Source organism: Euleptes europaea, chromosome 11 (assembly GCF_029931775.1).
Source record: "Euleptes europaea isolate rEulEur1 chromosome 11, rEulEur1.hap1, whole genome shotgun sequence".
NCBI lineage: Eukaryota > Metazoa > Chordata > Lepidosauria > Squamata > Sphaerodactylidae > Euleptes > Euleptes europaea.
In genome coordinates this window covers 20,018,473-20,037,795 of record NC_079322.1, presented here as the reverse complement: position 1 = coordinate 20,037,795, position 19,323 = coordinate 20,018,473, and the positions used below count along the sequence as shown (strand labels likewise).

General features: G+C 41.3%; 1 protein-coding gene across 1 annotated transcript in view; it reads left to right on the top strand.

Moving 5' to 3' along the window:
• The window catches only part of SUGCT (succinyl-CoA:glutarate-CoA transferase), a 352,798-nt gene that overhangs the window by 140,551 nt on the left and 192,924 nt on the right, over nt 1-19,323 (top strand). Inside the window, exons 10-12 of the mRNA XM_056857041.1 lie at nt 3,074-3,145; nt 3,846-3,943; nt 13,773-13,875. Of these exons, the coding sequence (XP_056713019.1) occupies nt 3,074-3,145; nt 3,846-3,943; nt 13,773-13,875 (273 nt within the window). The remainder of the gene's footprint in view (nt 1-3,073; nt 3,146-3,845; nt 3,944-13,772; nt 13,876-19,323) is intronic.

Below are 19,323 nucleotides of genomic sequence, written 5' to 3'. Positions count from 1 at the left end.
ATCCTTTTACATTCTGATAATTGGGGGAGTGCTATAATATTTACCCCAAGCCTGTTCATTAGGCTTTGTTCTTTTATTTATTGCAAAATGTTTTTCAGGGAGATATTTACAAACTTTCCCTTTGGATTATTTCACCAGAACTCTCTGGATCTTTGTAGCTGTGCACAGAGCTTATGTTTGGGATGTCGCATCTTTCATCTCCATTGATTCCCCCTAACTAGTTTTGAAATTATTTCATCGTCTGTTTTCTGCTGGCGCTTTCTGTCATCACCTACTCTGTGCCCCAAGAGTTCATGACACCGACATTGTAGAGGATTTCGCCCTCAATTTTTGTCTTCTTTCTCCTGCAAGCCCTTCATACTTTATAAAACAAAAAGCCACCCACACACACAAAAAAAAGACTTTTGCCTTGTCTGAACACAGTAGATTTTAGTGCACTAGTTTAAAACAATTCACTGTGACAGACAGCAGTGTACCAAAACAAAAACTCATTAAAATCTGTCTGCATTTTGCCCTGTATTTCCTTTTGTATAAAAAGATAGCAGTGCTTTCTGTGACCAGACAGTAACCTGTGGTAACCTGTGGTGCCTATATACATCTGCATGTGATGAATGAAACGATTGTTACCACTAGTAAATGTTGGGGCATTGCTGTGCTAATAATGTTTGGAAATTTCTGCTTTATCAGCAACAATGACTGGCAAGTAATCAGCTGTAGTGTGTGTGTGTTTTTGGGGAAGCCCAGAATAGCTGCTTTGCTGTAGAGGAGAGTAAATTTCACGCAGAGAAACATAGCTGTGGTTTTTACAGTGCTACTGTTTAGTAAGTCAAGAGTCACTGGAAAAGACCATCATGCTAGGAAAAGTTGAGGGCAGCAGGAAAAGAGGAAGACTCAACAAGAGATAGATGGACTCAGTAAAGGAAGCCACAGCCCTCCGTTTGGAAGACCTGAGCAAGGCTGTCAAAGATAGGACATTTTGGAGGACTTTGATTCATAGGGTCTCCATGAGTCAGAAGCAACTTGCGGCATTTAACACACACACACACACAAACTGTTTAGTAAAGGTGACAATTTTTCCAAATTGCATTTTAGATTTTCCCACACATACTCTAAAGACATTTAACAACATTAATGACCAGCCCCTTATTAATTTAATGTACTGGCTGCCTCCATATGCAACTCACACCAAGCAAAGAGAGGCAGGCCCTGACTTAGGGTTGCCATCAGCTGACTCATAGCAAGGATCACACACGCGGCCGCAAACAACATGATCCCATCACTTCCGGTTTACTTCTGGAAGTGCTGCAGCACCCCAGGATGATTTACCATTCAAATGGGGTTTGAGTGGTAAATCGTCCCGTTGTGCTTCTGGAAGTGTTGGGATCACATCACTCGCGGCCATGCGCGTGCGATTCCTGCCCCAAAAATCTCCTGGCAGAGTATGGGGGAGGGGAACAGGACCTGGCAACCCTACTTTGACTTGAGGCTCAGAAACTCAAATTAGGAAGAAAAAAAACACAAGGGCAAGGGAGAGGAAGAGGAGGAAGATTGGTTTGAGAATGTCAGAGTAAAGTTGGAATTTAGGGGTGTTGCTGTGGCTTAGTGATAGCTCATACTTAGTATTTAGAAGGTCTCAGGTTCAACCCCTGGCATGGCCAGTTAGAAGGGTTTTTTTATTGCCGTCAAGTAACAGTTAACTTGTGGTGACCCTGTAATGTTTTTAAGGCTAGAGGCTTGCTAAGGTGGTTTGCCATTGACTGCCTGTGCATCATGACCCTGGTATTCTTTGGAAGTCTCCCATCCAAATACTAGCCAGGGTCAAAACTGAGGGTGTGTGACTAGCCCAAGGTCACTCAGCAAGCTTCCATGATGCAAGTGGGGATTTGTCCCTGGATTTTCCAGGTCCGAGTCTGACACCTTAACTACTACACCATGCTGGCTTTCTAGAAGGATTAGGTAGTAGTAAAAAACCTCTACCTGAGACCTTGGAGAGCTGCTGCCAATCAGAGTAGACAGTACAGACCATGCTAGACCCCAGTGGTCTGACTCTGCCTGAGACCATGGAAGACCACTGCCAGTCAAAGAAGCCTTCCTAAAGAATAAGTCAGATTTATGGCTTCTTAGCTGTTTCAATTTGTACTTTATTGGGCCAGGCTGGTTGTGACATGAACACATGAAGCTGGCTTTTACTGAATCAGACCCTTGGTCCATCAAAGTCAGTATTGCCTACTCAGACTGGCAGAGGCTCTCCAGGGTCTCAGGCAGGGGTCTTTCACATCACCTACTTGCCTTACTTAGATGTAGATGATATAACTATCCTGTAGTCTTTAGTCCTCTGTCCAGTGGCAGATGCCAGTCAGAGGACAATTGGCAGTTAGAGGAAACCCTGCAGCTGCTTGTTAAGGGGCAATATTGGTCTTCCCCTTGTGACTATATTCTTCCTTTAAGGCAGAGGGTGTAACTTCCCAGTGGGCCTGAGTCCTCTGGCAGGTGTTAGAATCCATAGAATATTTCCACTCCTTTCTGCAGTGGTGATTTCTTTAGCATCAAGCATCTTAAAAGGTATGGCTGCTGTTTGAATCCTTCTATGTGGTCCACAAATACATTTTACAAGTAAATACATTTTACAAAGATTAAGCCCCACTGTATTAATCTTCTCAATGTGTCAGAAAGCCAGTCCTCAAGTGAATGTACATCTCAATGTTTGATTATTATTGTGAACTGAGTGTCCACTGAAAAACAGTCAATTTGAGGTGGTGATAAGGGATATCTTATAGGACCATCTGTGATGGCTCATTTACACATTCAGATGATGAAGACAAATAAATTCTTTAAATAACTCATGCATGTCTTTGGAATTGATTAGTAACAGTTTCATAAAATTATAAAATAGTTAATTTATATATTTGACTGCTTAATAAATTTTTTAAAACGTCTGCTTTGACTATATGCATACTAGTTTGAAAGAGGATAAACCTTTAGAAATGACCGGGGGCGGGGGGATCAGGCTTATTAAGAAAGTATCGCGATGCTTATTTCATTATACATTGATGTCCCTTTACTGGTTTTCTAGGCTTTCGAAACGAAGGATGGCTACATTGTAGTGGGAGCTGGAAATGATCAACAGTTTGCCACTGTTTGCAAGGTAGGGGTACTCAATGAATTATTCTCCATCTGGACAAGTTTGGGGATTTGTGGTCATAGACATGAGACAATCATTGATGACCAATTGTTAAATATGTCAGTGTTGAATATTGATTCATGTAGAATAGAATTTCAATGCTAGTTATCATGCATAACCCAAGATCATATAACCATCCATTTTGCTTGCTTGATATTGTTTAGGTCTTTTATTCATGGGAATTTAACCTTCGGCTCGACACTCTCTTGACCCACACTTTTCTGATCAGAATTCTCAAAATCCAATGCATGGTGATTGTTTGCCCCAAAGAAATTCCCGGAGTATCAGGAGTACCAGCTTAAATCCGGATGTGTCTGAGTCCCTGCCCCTTGAAAACGCTGTTTTGTCATTGGCTGTAGTGTTTATTGTTGGGAAAACGTCACCGCCACCCCGCCAGCTCTTCTCTGCCCCTGATGAGTGGTCCTTTTACAACCCAAATGCCACCAGAAAACAAAACACACACAAAAAGCCAGTGCTGCATCCCGGGGCTCAGCTACCCATCCCCTGCAATCACAGAGCAAGTTTAAGAAGTCTTCAGGTGCTATTGTGGAGGCATGAGCAACAGGGCAGAAGATACCCACTGCATGCACTTTGCAAAACTGGGGTTATATGTTTTGTTCTTTCTGCTGCTATTGTGCTACTGAGTGCATTCTGTTCAATTTAGATCCTGAATTTGCCTCAAATCAGCCGCGATTCCCGATATAAAAATAACAAGCAGCGTGTGCTGAACAGGAAAGAACTCGTTGGAGTTTTATCAGCCAGGTATGTTTTCAAAATTTAATTTTCAACCATTTGCTTTGACAATTGTAATCTTATATTAGCTCTTTGCAAAGTCCATTCTGGACTTCATAAGTGTGTATGTGAAGGTGTATTTTCTCATGTATGCCTTTTCTACTCATTTAACTGGAGTATTAACTGGCTTAGATCCTGTGGTAAATCTCCACTGGTGGAAGGGATTTCCACTTTGCAATTATTTTTGCAAAGTCGCAGCTAGGTTTTTAGTGAAAAGCAACCTTCTATTCTTCTTTTTATACAAATAGCTAGCTGTTATTTGGTGGCCCCAACTGCTGTCACAAGTTCTGCTTCAGCTTGTTTGCTAAATATATGTTAGCAGAGGTTCCTGAAATCCCAGGGGAACAGAAAAGCCTTTCTGTATTTCATATGCTAATGGCAGAACATGCTTTATTAAGTGTCATGTTAACTTGAATGAATCTGACACTCAATAAAGAAAGACCAATTGTACCATAAATCTTCATCCATGATCTTAGAGTCATATGTTTCCATTCCTATACCTTGTAATTTGGCTTGTAGTTACTAATAGACATCATTTGTAGAGTGATCACATTTTACATGGTAAATTCTGAAAGACAAGTTGTATGGGACTTTTTACTCTTTGTTGGTACAGGCAAAATAATATTCCTTAGAGGCTATATAGCAGTATTGAAAACAGGATCACTGTGGAAAACAAATTAACTGTCACAAGGAAGGCAGCTGAGTTGATTAATAAATATTAAATATCCTTCATGGTGTAGACATCTGGCAAGGCTTCTTGTGGAAAAATCTGTCAAATTGGCTTATGATTCTTACAAGTATCTTACAAGGCCAAACTAAATAAGATTATCTTTTCCATAAGAGAACTTGATGTGCTGAAGTTTATCTGCAATTGTGTCAGTGACCGCATTGACTCCAGTGGGCTTCCATTAATTAAAGAAGTTATTACCTGCTTAATTTGTGATCACTCCACTGAACAAAGTTCGAAACCTTCCTTCAGCATAAGGAACTTTTCTCTAACTTAATCAGGAGGAGGAGCCACTACATTGGAGGGAGACTCCTTGGAGAATGGCTGGATCCACCTCAGTAACTATAAATCTGGTTAGATATTCCTCCAGTAGAATAAATTGAATAAATGCCATAGTAGTGTCATAGTCTTAGCCCCAAGAAGTGCAATTTAGTTAGCTAGTTATGTAGAATGTAGGGCCATCGTGAATTATGTGGTGATGCCAAAAAGAAATGTGCTCCTTCTTCCTGAGGACAGATTACCCAATCTTTTCCAGTGCTTCCAGACTATCTAAAATTCCTAACTATTCCAACCATTCAAAGACTTTTCTTATTGGCCAGACATAATGCCCTGCCTCTCAACGATTCTTAGACAGTCCAATCAATCAGAGAGTTTGCCTGTGTGAAAAGACAAAGACAGAAACACCCATTTTTTATTCAGTGGTGATATTCTTCTTTATATTCTTCTTTAGGATCACCTTTTATCACTCCATTGATTTCACACTTTCCTGTTTATTCTCACGGTTAGAATTTAACTTTACTGCTTTCTGGTAAAGATAAGGCTGCTACTCTATCTGTAGTTTATTACTTAATGGCTGCCTTGAAGATACACCGAAAGTTATAACCAAGTTATGCCTAAATCCTCATCTGCATACAGGCGCTCTCTGGAACTGGAGTTAGTTAGTTTACTTCTTAGCTGCCTCTCCAGAAAATTTCTCAGGGTGGCTGGCAACAGTTCAAAATTAAACAAGTTAAAATCAAACAGAATATTAACAAAAAGAACAACCAGAGCACAAAAGCAGCTCAAATGTGATACAAAAACAACACAAACAATGTATAGCAGCATCTGAAAAATCATAGGAAGCAGCATAAATGCATAACAATTGGACTGGTTCAAAAACAAATATAAATTTTTGTACTATGGTGAGCTTATTTTTGGTTAGAGATTTCACAATACCATTGAATGAAGCAAGCTAAGTTTTTGTGGGCTTCCTAGAGACACCTGGTTGGTGTAAGCTCCTGACCCTTCGAACCAGAAATCACCACAGAGTCATATAGAATCCAAGCAGATGGCTTTTACTGGTCAAAAAGGCAATACAGTGCATACAGGGAACTATGGCAGCTATGAGAGTCTCACTAGCTGAACGATAATATAAGGCAGTAAATGGCGGGAGATTATACAACAACAGCATACACAGACAGAGTCGACTTTCCCAGGAGCAGTATTCCCAGGCCTTGGTATGTGTGGTCGGCCTTGAGGCTAGACAGTACAGTACCGACACAGAAACAATACTGAAACCGAGATAGCAGCCTGACAGTTGGCCACTGTGTGAACAGACTGCTGGACTTGATGGACCTCAGTCTGATCCAGCAGGGCTTTTCTTATGTTCTGATGAAACAGAACAGCAGGTGGAATTAGAGCACTTTCTATAATGAAAACCCAGGTATCTGAAATTATGTCAATTTAGCGTTATCTAGTAGCTATGCCAGTGAGAAGCCTTGAGAGGGTGGTTGTGTCTCAGCCATACTTACCTCTCAGGACTATTAAAACCAGCCATTTAGCTTGAAAAAGCAATTAAATGGGAAGGGGCTGTGGCTCAAGGGTAGATCATCTGCGAGACATGCAGAAGGTATCAAGTTGTGTCCCTAGCATTTCCAGTTAAAAGGGTCGGGTAGTAGGCGATGTGAAAGACTTCTGCCTGAGACCCTGGAAAACCACTGCCAGGATGAGTAGACAATACTGACCTTGATGGGTCTGATACTGTGTAGGGCAGCTTCATGTGTTCATAAGAACATAGGAAAGGCCCTGCTGGATCAGACCAAGGCCCATCAAGTCCAGCAGTCTGTTCACACAGTGGCCAACCAGGTGCCTCTAGGAAGCCACAAACAAGACGACTGCAGCAGCACCATCCTGCCTGTGTTCCACCGCACCCAAAATAATAGGCATACTCCTCTGATACTAGAGAGAATAGGTATGCAGCATGACTAGTATCCATTCTAACTAATAGCCATGAATACCCCTTTCCTCCATTAATATGTCCACTCCCCTCTTAAAGCCACATCCTGCGGCAGGGAGTTCCACAATTTAACTATGCATTGTGTGAAAAATAGTTCCTTTTATCTGTTTTGAATCTCTCACCCTCCAGCTTCAGCAGATGACCCCGTGTTCTAGTATTATGGGAGAGGGAGAAAAACCTCTCCCTGTCCACTCTCTCCAAACCATGCATAATTTTATAGACCTCTATCAGGTCTCCCCTTAGCCACCTTCTTTCCAAGCTAAACAGCCCTTAGCATCCGCTCCCCATAGGACAGTTGCGCTAGACCCCTAATCATTTTGGTTGATCTTTTCTGCACCTTCTCAAGCTCTGTAATATCCTTTTTTAGGTATGGTGACCAGAACTGTACACAGTATTCCAAGTGTGGTCTCACCATAGATTTGTACAAGGGCAGTATGATATCAGCAGTTTTATTCTCTATTCCTCATCTAATTTTGGCCAGCATGGAATTTGCCTTTTTTACAGCAGCCGCACACTGGGTTGACATCGTCATTGAGCTATCCACTACCACCCCAAGATCCCTTTCTTGGTCTGTCGCTGCCAGCACAGATCCCATCAGTGTATATGTGAAGTTGGGATTTTTTGCCCCAATATGCATCACTTTACACTTACTCACGTTGAATTTCAGTTGCCATTTTAATGCCCATTCTTCCAGTATGTAGAGATCCTTCTGGAGTGCTTCACAGTCCAATTTTGTTTTAACCACCCTAAATATTTGGTGTCATCTGCAAACTTGGCTACTTCACTGTTAAACCCCAACTCCAGGTCATTGATGAACAGGTTGAAAAGCACCGGTCCCAACACAGATCCCTGAGGCACCCCACTGCTCACATCCCACCATTGTGAGAACTGACCATTGATTCCTACTCTCTGCTTCCTATTTTTCAGCCAGCTCTCAATCCATAAGAGGACTTGTCCTCTTATCCCATGACTATGAAGTTTGCTTAGCAGTCTTTGGTGGGGGACTTTGTCAAAAGTTTTTTGGAAATCGGACTTCCAGTAAGGATTGCTGACCGAGGTGAAGTGCCACACTGGACCTCCCAGTGAAGGACCGAATTTACGTCTAAATAGGGGCAATTCTTGACCCCTGCCCGCTCCTAAAAAGTGGAGCTGGATGCAGGAATTCTTCTGCTTGCCAGTGAAGAGCGGTGTAGACTCCTGAGGTCTCCGAGAGTGCTTTTTTAAGACTCCCGGAGTCTCAGATCGCCGCAGACGCTTATTTCGGAATTAAACCTCGCTCTCCCTTACCCAATACCATCTAAGCAACTAATTAAGGGAACAAAAGCCTCACCCTCCGAAAACCAGCGTGAGTAACAAGAAACTCTTTGTTTACATTGGAAAGTAAGCAATCAAAATCTTCTTTTAAAGCGACTACTGCTTCCTGACCTCCCGACTGGGAAAATGATTTTATAAGACTGTATGCAAACTTTGAGCTAGATCGGCAGGACGTTTTTAAAAGCTTTGGGGAGATAGACTAAACAAATGGAATTAAAAATGGACATACCTGGTACCCAATAGCAAAGCCGATCTTCTTGAGAGAGAAGGAGGAAGTTCCCACCTCTAGCAATGGCCCCTGAAAAGTTGATACTGTGCTGCGCGGCAAGGTAAAGAGAGAGGGATTCCAGGAACGGCAGGCAGAGACCACAGGTTGTAAAGCGATGCCGAAGGACCGGAAGTACGTCAGACGGTGTGACTGGTAAAAGGATCCGATTTACCATAGAGAGGACGACAGAAGGTCCGCGGCACTTCCTACTTCCTGTCTAGAAGCTGACCTAGAGCGACCCAAAACTCGATGGTATCTTAAAATCTTTAAACTTGTTTTTGAAATAATTCGGGGGCAGAATTCAATATTAAACATTGCGATTTTGATGGGAAAGTATATTAAAAGCTAATCTCTCAAGAAACAAACTGCTGGGAGCCGGCCAAAAAATTGAGGGTTTTTTTGCCAGATTACATGTCGATTTCACGACCACGATCAATCTCATTCCATACTCCTGCTAATACTAAATCTACAGAGACTATGGCGGAGAATCAAGACAAGAAAATTCAAGAACTTTTGGCCAAACAAACTGATACCTTTACTAAACAGACGGAATTAATGTCAAAGCAGCAAATGGAGCACATGTCTAGACAGCAAGAGAAGCAAATGACTCAACTAACTGAAATGTTAGCTAAGATTGTTAAAGAGGTTAAAGAGACTAAAACCCAGGTTACCTTATTACAAGCAGATATGAAGACTATGGAGGCCTCGGTTAAGAAGATAGCGGAAGGTCATAAAGAAGTCAAGAAGAAAGTGGATACACATGAAAAACAGTTGGCGTTGTTACAGATGCAGGAGGAATCCACGAAAGACCAATTTGCCTTAATGGATTTGAAAGCCAGAGAATTTAATCTACGCCTACGAAATTTATCGGAATCTCTAATCACAACTTTGGCTGAATTGTTTAATATTGCAGAACAAGATTTAGACCTTGCCATCAGGAGGATTTACAGGATTCCTTTACCACCTAATATGAAAAGAGCAAAAGCAAGATATGTCATGATATCTTTTTATGACATGAGGTTGAAAGACGTAATGATGCAACAACATTACCAAGACCCTAAAATAATAGATGGCAATGCTCTGATACTTCTGAAGGATATTCCTAGACACCTGATGGCGAAGAGAGCTCTGTTTAAGGATTTTGCAGCATCCTTGAGAAAAACCGGAGTAAAATATAGGTGGCTGTTACCACAAGGATTGACATTTACCTACAAAGATGTTAAATATACAATCACCACAAAAGATGTTGGAAAATTCCTGAGAAAATACAAGAAAGACCTGGTTGGTTACACACCAGGTCAAAAAGAGGAATTAAGCCAAGAAGAAGATGATGCAGATAAAGGAGCAGTGGGTGGAGTATAAGACTGTAATTTGTAATTCTGATGGCTAAAGTCATATCGTGGAATGTTAATGGTCTAAATGAAAAGGTGAAAAGAGGGCAGATTTAAATTTTTACAAAAACAAAAATATTCATTAATATATTTACAAGAGACTCATATTTCAAAAAAAGATAAAAAATATTTGGAGAGGAAGATCCTGGGTCGAGCTTTTATTTCCTCGGCTAAAACTAAAACCAAAGGACTTGTCATATATGCCCATGCAAATTTTGTTCCAGAACTGGTTTATAAAGATGAAGATGGCAGAATATTGTTGGTAAGAGCTAAAATAGCTGGACAGAAGATACTGATAGTAGGGATATATGCTCCAAATGAAGGGAAAGCTCAGTTTTATACGCAATTGTATGACATTCTGTTGCAGTTTGCAGATCACCCAACTATTATTATTGGGAGATTTTAATGGAATCATCAACCCAACATTAGACAAGAAAGAAATCATATTAACAACCAATTCTTTTCAATCACCTTAGTGCTTAAATGAATAAAAAGTAACTGCCTATCAAATTCAAAGTTTTGTGCTCATTTCATAACAAAAGCTCCTGTCTCCCTACAAGAAGTATAGAGACACAAAAGAGAACAAGTCTGGAAGAGGTGAAAGCTCAGAGAATGCCCTTCTCAGCCAGGTGTCCCAGCTAAGCTCCACTTTAAAATAATAACAGTTAAACTACATAAATAAACAGAGAACAGAATATACATCCTGCACCTATAGAACAGAGAGGAAGGTTTTTTCTCTGCATAAACCTCAGCTGTTCCTGCCCCAGAACCAAAGCTAATTAAGGCACACTAATTAAGACAGGAACTCAAGCCTGCCCAGGCAGCTATTCTAGCTCAATAATGCCCTTCTAGCCAAACAAACCAGCTAAGCTCCACTCAAAAGTAATAACAATTAAATAAAATAACTTAAATAAAATTGAACAAAATAATAGATAAATAATAAAACACAATAAACAGCCTGTAACTATAGAGCAGAGAAGAAAGCTCTGTCTCTACCTATATCCCAGCTGTACCCTTCCCAAATCAAAGCTAATTAAGGCACTCTCTGTGTCTTATCAATGCAAACGTTGAGAAACACTAAGAAAAAACATCCTCGCACACGAACTCAAGCCTGCCAAGCCAGCTATCTTGAGAGAGGACAAAACAGACTCAAATCAGCTAGCGCCCCCCAAAAAGAAAAAAATACATTAAAAAAAACACAGCTCTTCGGAGAGCATAGCAAAACACTGTGGCCCAGATCAAACAGAAATCCTTGCCAGTCACTCTGCACAACTGCATTTATACCAAAGCATTGTGAATAAGTCCAGTGGGAAACTGAGAGCTGGCTCCTCCCTGTGCTGCTGTGGGCAGTTTAGGTTGCTCAGAGGGCACAGCAAACAGAACAGGCCATGGCTCTTTGCTGGTAATTGACATAACCTGCAGTAGGGATGGCAGTGGTTGAGTTTCAGAAGTGTGATGTCACAGAGAATGTGATATCACTTCCAGGTGGAGGTTTTGGAGGGATATGGCATCACTTCCAGGCTTCTAGGAACTTCCATCACTTCTAGGAATCCCTCCAATCTCCATGGTCTTTACCATAGAGATTGTGGAAATTCCTAGAGCATCACCATCAGTGGTATTTTCTAACACACACACCCCTCATTTTTTATCCTTCTCCTTAAATTAAGGACCGGGGATTGCCTGCTGTCAGTGGGCAAATGGCAAGCCTAGCTGGGGGTGGGCAGGAATTTTTTTTGTAAAAATCAGTTTTCCCAATTTATAGCCAATTACAAATCTTAGAAAATATATGAAAACCCTCCTATCAAGTATTTTATCTTTTGGAATGAATGAGATGCTGTTTCTAACAAAGTTTTACTTGAAATACTGTCTAAGAACTGTATAAGTAAGAAAATTCATATGAAAGACAGTCTGTAGCATTAACTGCTGTGTTGAAACATACAGCATATTTTGTTAATTGTTCAAATGTGACTAAATTTGTCCTCAATTAATGTGACATACAATGTGTGCAATGATAATACACTATTCAAGAGGTCAGTGTTGTTTTAAATTTAACTCAAGTTCCATATCTGCTGAGAATCCTGTAAGTATATACAGACTGTCTCTAAATCCGAATAATAAACCTCCTTTTGTTTACTATAAAATTTATGATTTCTTTTTTGAACTCCCCCCCACACACACTTCTCAGATGGCAAAGGCTAAGATATATCCATTTATGTAGCAGTTGGTGCATATGTTTGTGGCTTCTTCTCTGTGTTTCTTCATTTAATTCTGGACATATTTGCAGTTTTGTCCAATCAAAATGAAGACATTTCTACTTTTAAATTTCATTAATATGCCATGTAATACCATTTATATGCTAACTAAGTTATCAAAGATGCATTTTATTTTCACAGAAAAATGTCTGGGTTTGGTAAGAAAGTGAGTATAGTATGTATTTTAATTGTTCTCCAAATTTCCAATCCACCCCCCCCCAAAGTACCCCAGAGAAAATCCCTCCCTATTTCTTCAACTTTTCTGGAAACTGTACATCTTTGTACAGAGACTTTGGCTGGAACTGAGCAGATCTGGGTCTAGGCAGTTCCTGGATCAGAGACTGTTTGGACACCCTGTCTTAAGTTCAATGGAAGAAAGGCAGAATATAAATTTAATGAGCTCGCAGTTTTTGCTCACAGTTTCCCGGATGTTCCCTTTTGATATGTGGTGGTCCTTGAATATAAACAGATTGGCATTATTGCCCTTTTTGCAAGTACATTCCAGCAGTCCAGACTGCTAACTGAAATGCTGATTATGCACAAGAACTTGGCCAAGTTCTTCAACAGCATCTCCAGCTTTGTACGAGACTGCATGTAGCATGCTGGTTGCTCTGTTCTGCGTCTTCCGATCACAAGATAATGAAGCAGCTTATACACATGCTGAAGGATTTGGTAATCGGCTTTGTTCCTTTGATTGAAACATGATGCAGGAAACCAGATAATCCCAACCCAGTTTTTGCCGCTGACTCAAAATGTCAAAAACGGAGGAGAGAAGCAATAATAATATAAATGGTTTGCTTTAATGCTGATTCTTGTTTGTATTTGTTCAGAACTGTTTGTGCACTTCTACTAAATAATTCCAACTAGCGAGGAGGAACTAAAAATTGTACTAACAAAAACAGGAAATGTACGTCTAACAATGTGAATATGGTAGTAAAGTAGGATTCTCTAAATGGCCTCAGGGAGGCAACCAAATAAACCAAGGAATTCCAGTTTGTACAGGATAAGTATAGTATATCATATGCAAAACCGGATGACCCCAGGACAGATATTACAATCATACAACACAAATATGTAATCAATGTTGTTATCTGACCAACAATTGTGATTGTTAATTGAGACATGTGTTTTGGATGTAACAATGGAGAAAACTTTGGTGAGGCTTTGAATTGGATCTTTGTGTTTAAAAATAAGACAGCTTTTTCATGCATAAGACTCTTAACCACATCACATCTATCTTTTTGGTTGTGAAAAAGAAAGACATGAAATTTTTTAAAAATGTGAAGCTCGTTACTGTAATTAAGAATGGGAGGAAATGCACTGGCTTACATTTAAACTGCTGATAATTTTGGTTTGCATCACTGCTGGGTTGCATCAGAAAATCAGATAGAATTGTAAGTAAGTCTAACCATGATTTCTGCCCCAAGGCTTGGTCTCTGTATTTCCGAGGAACATGTGCAGAACATTTTTACTGCATTATTGACCGCTTGGTTTGGAGCTAGCTTGTTTGTTTGTTTTTAATTGGTAGCTGAAATGATAGTTCAACTTGCCTGTTCCTTTATTTATTCCCAGGTTTCTGGAAAAAGAGACAACCAAATGGTTAGAACTCTTTGAAGGCAGTGGTGCTCCATATGGTCCAATCAATAGCATGCAGCAGGTGTTCTCGGATCCTCAGGTCAGTTCTCTGGGATACTTGTGAATGTTTATTTATCGGTGCTCAAATGCATGCTTCCTTCCCACACATCTAGTGCCTGTTAATGCTGTTATGAAAACATTTTAAGATCTGCCTCCCAAACCCTGTTCTCCATGTCCCTACCTTCATTGGTGAGGCAGGTGGGAACCAGCAACATGGCATTTTCAGTGGCGACACCTTATCTTTGGTATGTTGTTGGCTTTGAGGCTCACCAGATGCCTGTCGTACTGTCTTTTAGGTAATAGGCTGAAACATTTCTTTTTACCAAGACTTTTAACTAAGGGATTTTATCTATTTTATCTGTTTTATGATCTACTTCTGGCCTGAGGTCCATTTTATGGATAAAACTAGCAAGGAAGTTTAATAAATGTTTAGTTACTGGAGGTGTTTTAAAAGTCAGATCCTGGGGACTGTTTGCTTTCTTTACATTTATGTCACAACTGTTCATCAGAGCTTGAAAGTGGTTAAAATTTGGCAAAACTTGGTAGAAACGAAGGGATTTTATCTATTTTATCTGTTTTATGATCTACTTCTGGCCTGAGGTCCGTTTTATGGATATTTTCAAGGTGCTTATTGTTGATTTTATGCTGTTTTTAATAGCTTGTTTTTATAGTGATAATTTATAATGTTTTTATGACTTTGTGGTATTGTTTCTACTTGTAAGCCTCTTTGAGCTGGTGTCTGGAGAGATGGCATATAAATTCCCTAAACAAACAAACAAACAAAATAGCCTTCTAATAAAATTAGCAAGGAACTGTAATAAATGTTTTGTTACTGGAAGTGTTTTAAAAGTGAGATCCTGGATACTGTTTGCTTTCTTTATATTTGTGTCACAACTGTTCGTCAGAGCTTGATGGCATAGCAAGCACATGGGAGTCCACAGCAACCCGGACAACACCTACCAATCAGATAACGGCAGCTGATGACTCCCCTGTGAGTGGCACACAGAGGTGCAGCCAATCACCACCCCCTGATCTGGCCACTGCCCCCAATGCTACTCCCCCCTCCCTCAGACAGACAGCAGATGGGGAAGAAAAACCCAGCAGCAGTACTAAGCCAACAAAAACATGTGGCCCAAGCACCATCACCCAGTCCATAGGGGATGGGCACCCATGAGGCAGACAGGGTGACCACCCCTTCCCCAGCAAGGTCTTGGTTGGCAGCAAAAATGCTGCCCACACGCAACCATCTCTGCTCTAAGCCTGAAACCCTCTTCCCAGGGAAAAGTTTTTTTTAAGACAGAGGCCAGGCTCAAACCCACAGCCTCCACACCCAAGACCAGCATCCCAACCACTGGTCCAAGAGGCTAGGTTGAAAAGAGGCATGCCATCAGGCATTAGGCACTCCATTGCAGCCCTAACATTGCATCAGTCATATTGGGCCAGGCAGACACCATTGCACAGACAGGCATGGGTCAGTGGAAAGGTACTGGGATAGTATGGGCAGGGCTCCTGTTTCAGTCCCCACACGAGGAGAGATGAGAGGCAGGCAAAAGCCCCGAAGCTGACGTTTCACTCCCACAAACCGCAAAAGGGGGAACAAGATAGCCCAGCCAACGGGCTTTCCTAGAGACCCATCATTTTGGCCAAGACAGTTCTCCACAACCACTCTATGCTGTACCCATAGCAGTAAGTCCCTTGTGTCCACCCTGGGTCGCCTGCTCCTGCACAGGCAACCTGTGGGGCATTAGGCACTCTGCTGCAGCCCTGACATCGCATCAGTCATAGGGGGAACAAGTGAGCCCAGCCAACGGGCTGTCCTGGAAATCCATCATTTCGGCCAGAACACTTCTCCACAACCACTGTATGCTATACTCATAACAATAACTCCCTTGTGTCCACCCTGGGTCCCCTGCACAGGCAACCTGTGGGGTCACCCTTCAAGGTGCCACTGGACCTCTGCTATGTTTTGCCACTGAACAAAACAGAAGTCAGTGGCTCCAGGAAGACCTACAACAGCGATCCCAAGCATGGTTATCTCTGAGTCAGAGCCCACCTCTTGGACATGTGAAGGGGTAGCCCTAAGGGGAAGTCACAGATGGGAGGGAGGTGGGGTAGGGAGGGGCATGGAGCTAGTCTCATTGGCTCACAAACTGACAGATTTGTAGAACACCTCCGACTTTACTAAACAGCAAATCATGACGAGTATCTTGGCTCCCAGTGCACTTTCATCCCCACCTTCAGGATAGTTCTGTGAAAGACGGACAAATAAAACATCCTTACAGTACCTCTTTGTTTCAGGGACCCCACTCCACAAAATGAGAGCCACTATTGAATAGGAACAGGCTCTGGAAGATGCCTTACGTGTGTGGGGCGGGGGGATAGTCAGAAGGTCCCAGCTAGGGAACTGAGCTTAGCTCACAGGGACATACGGGGAGAACTGGTTCTTCATGTCTCCATGCAAATAGACAAAAGGACAGCAAAATAAGGAATAAGACAGCACATTGGTGGCAGCACATTGGTGCTTGTGGTCAGAAGGGAAGCCAACTTTCTCACTTCAGAACTTTCACAGCAATTCAAGCCTTGGTTGTGAATACTTCAAGGAGCTTGGTTTTACAAGAGTTTGGTTAGTGGTTTATACACATGCTGGTGCTGAAACAGCGATCATACGTGACTTCAAAGTGCTGCGAAACACAAGCATCCATAACACTCTGAAAGTTCATATTTAAAGATCGTACTGGGAGGAAGACGGTTCTTAAAGTAAACCTTCAGGAGTTCTGGATTAAAGATCTTCATGCAAACACTTTAACTTTCTGCACTGTTGTCCTTTCTTGCTGTCCATCTCAACTTCTAGCCCTGATGTTAGAGGGTTTCCACTTCTACTTATTATAACCTCACCTTCCCTGCCTTCTGCCAACAATCCTCTCTGTCATTTCTTCATTCTCACATCCAGGGAGCCAGGACACCAGTCTTCTCTGTGGCAAAAACAATGCTCGGCAACTGACAATGCATATTTTGAAGGTCACATCTGTTTACAGAGACAGGAAAACACATGTTCACCAGATCATGCAAATAAAATAACCACGTTTGTAGGGATTGTTATTTGAAGTAAATTAGTTTCTTTTAACTTCAGGTACTTTATCAGCTGTATTTACAAGATTAATAAATACACTTTTCACATCACGTGTGAATTATACCTTCTGTCATTAAATGATGAACCATGCAATGTGACTTTAGGCTAGGTCTGAGAAGTCACATAAGCAGAATTTCCTGATTGATTATTATTGTTGTCTACTCTCATTTGTTATGTCTGCACATGTCAGGCAGCATGGTGTAGTGACTAGAGTGTCAGACTGAGATCAGGGAGACCTGTACTACATAGATAGATAATCATGATGAGTGTTGGTCCGCCATCTATTGAATGTGTCTCAGGGCCATTCAATGTTAATGGAGCTCCTACCAGTATTTTTAGGCAGTTGTTGAGCAGGAAAAGGACATATTCAGTCATGGCATGGCATGGGAGGTGGGTGGGGGTGAGCCTTCCCTTGTGCTATTTCCCCTGGTGCAAATTTCTCCATTACAGCTTTTCCTGGGACAAATGGCAAGTCCATTGAAATTATTTATACAGGGAGGAAAATTAGGAAGGAAAGGTTTGCTCCCCCCATGCCATGACCCCAACCCAACGCTGCCTTTGATCTATTAGAAAATCCCCACTGTCATGTGGATACCATGGACTGCCAAAAAGACAAATCAGGGGTTCTAGATTAAATCAAGCCTAGAAGGTAATGTGACTAAACTGAGGCTATCATACTATGGTCACATTATGTGGAGACAGGAGTCACTGGAAAAGACAATCATGCCTGGAAAAGTGGAAGACACAGGACGAGAGGAAGATTCAACATGAGCTGGATTGACTAAATCAAGGAAGCTAAGGTCCTCAGTTTGCAAGACCCAAGCAAGGTGGTTAACAATAGGATGTTTTGGAGGTCATTAATTCATAGGGTCATCAGAGGTCAGAGGCAACCTGATGGCACTTAAAACACACACACACACACACACTGTCATGTCTTTAGTTTGGTATTCCATAATATCCAGATTAATTTTAGCAGAAGTGTCTTGTTTTTGTGAAGAGCTGGAGCATAACAGATTATGGAACCAATTGGCTACTCTCTCTTTGGGGCTGCTCACCTTTAGAGCTTTGAGAACTCTAATACTGGCTTATAAGTGGGTGAGATGTGTGGCATAGTGGTTAGAGTGTCAGGCTTGGATCTGGGAGGGCCAACTTCCTGAGAACCTGAAGACCCTTCCTGACAGTATGGGAAGTATTTACCACACCACAAATAAGAAAAAAAGTCTTGCAGGAATTTTTCAATCACAAGATACTTTGGAATTTGGCTTGGGGTAGAAATTGTACCCCAAATGCAATGTTGTTTGGGAGTTAAATTCCCTACCTGTTTTTCTTACTTTGTTCCATTAAACCCAAGCTAAGCCTAAGGCTGTAAGCAGAGGCACTGGAGGGCAGACAGACTTTTTTTAAAGTTTAGAATTGGAATATGCTTTATTTCTTTTTGAATCTTTTTTGGGGTATAATTACCATAAAAAGAAGAAGAAGAATCTGCTTGGCATCTAAATGGCATAGCAAGACTTGTTTGTTTTTCTAAGTAGAACTCTGAAAAGATCCATTTATGAAAATATGTACTTTCTGAGTTTGTCCCCCTAGAGTGTGACAGAAGTAGAGAGATGTCTGGTAAGAGGCCATGCATAGTGCAGATGAAGGCTGCTTTCCGCAAGACCACACATGCAATCTATTCCGACTGAGTAGCCAATCTTTTTTTTTTAAGTTACTTTAAAAAGTAGAGGTTGTGATTTAGTGTAAAGGTTAGAGAAATGAAAACATCAGAACATGAACTGGGTTTATTAATGCATTATCTAATTCAAAGATTCAAATGAAACAAAAAGATCAGGGAATTACATCCCCACATCATATCTTCCCTACATGTGAAAATCTACCAGGATGATCTTGACAAGCTGGAAAACTGGGCTAAAAGTAATAAAATTAATTTCTTCAGAGGTAAATGTAAAGTTCTGCATTTAGGTAGGAAAAATCGAATTCATAATTATAGGATGGGTGAGACTTGGCAGTAATATGTGTGAAAAGGATCTAGGGGGTCTTCATTGACCATACACTGAATATCAGTCAGCACTGTGATGCTGTAGCTAAAAAGGCAAATGCGATTTTGGGCTGTATCAACAGAAGTATGGTGTCCAGATCATGCGAAGTGATGGTATTGCTTTACTCTGCCCAGGTTGTGCCTCACCTATTGTGTTCAGTTTGGGGGACCACAATTTAAGAAGGATGTAGACAAGCTGGAACGTATCCAGAGGAGGACAATGAATATGGTGAAGGGTCTGGAGACCAAGTCCTATGAGGAAAGGTTGAAAGAGCTCGGTATGTTTATCCTGGAGAGGGGACGATTGAGAGATGATATGG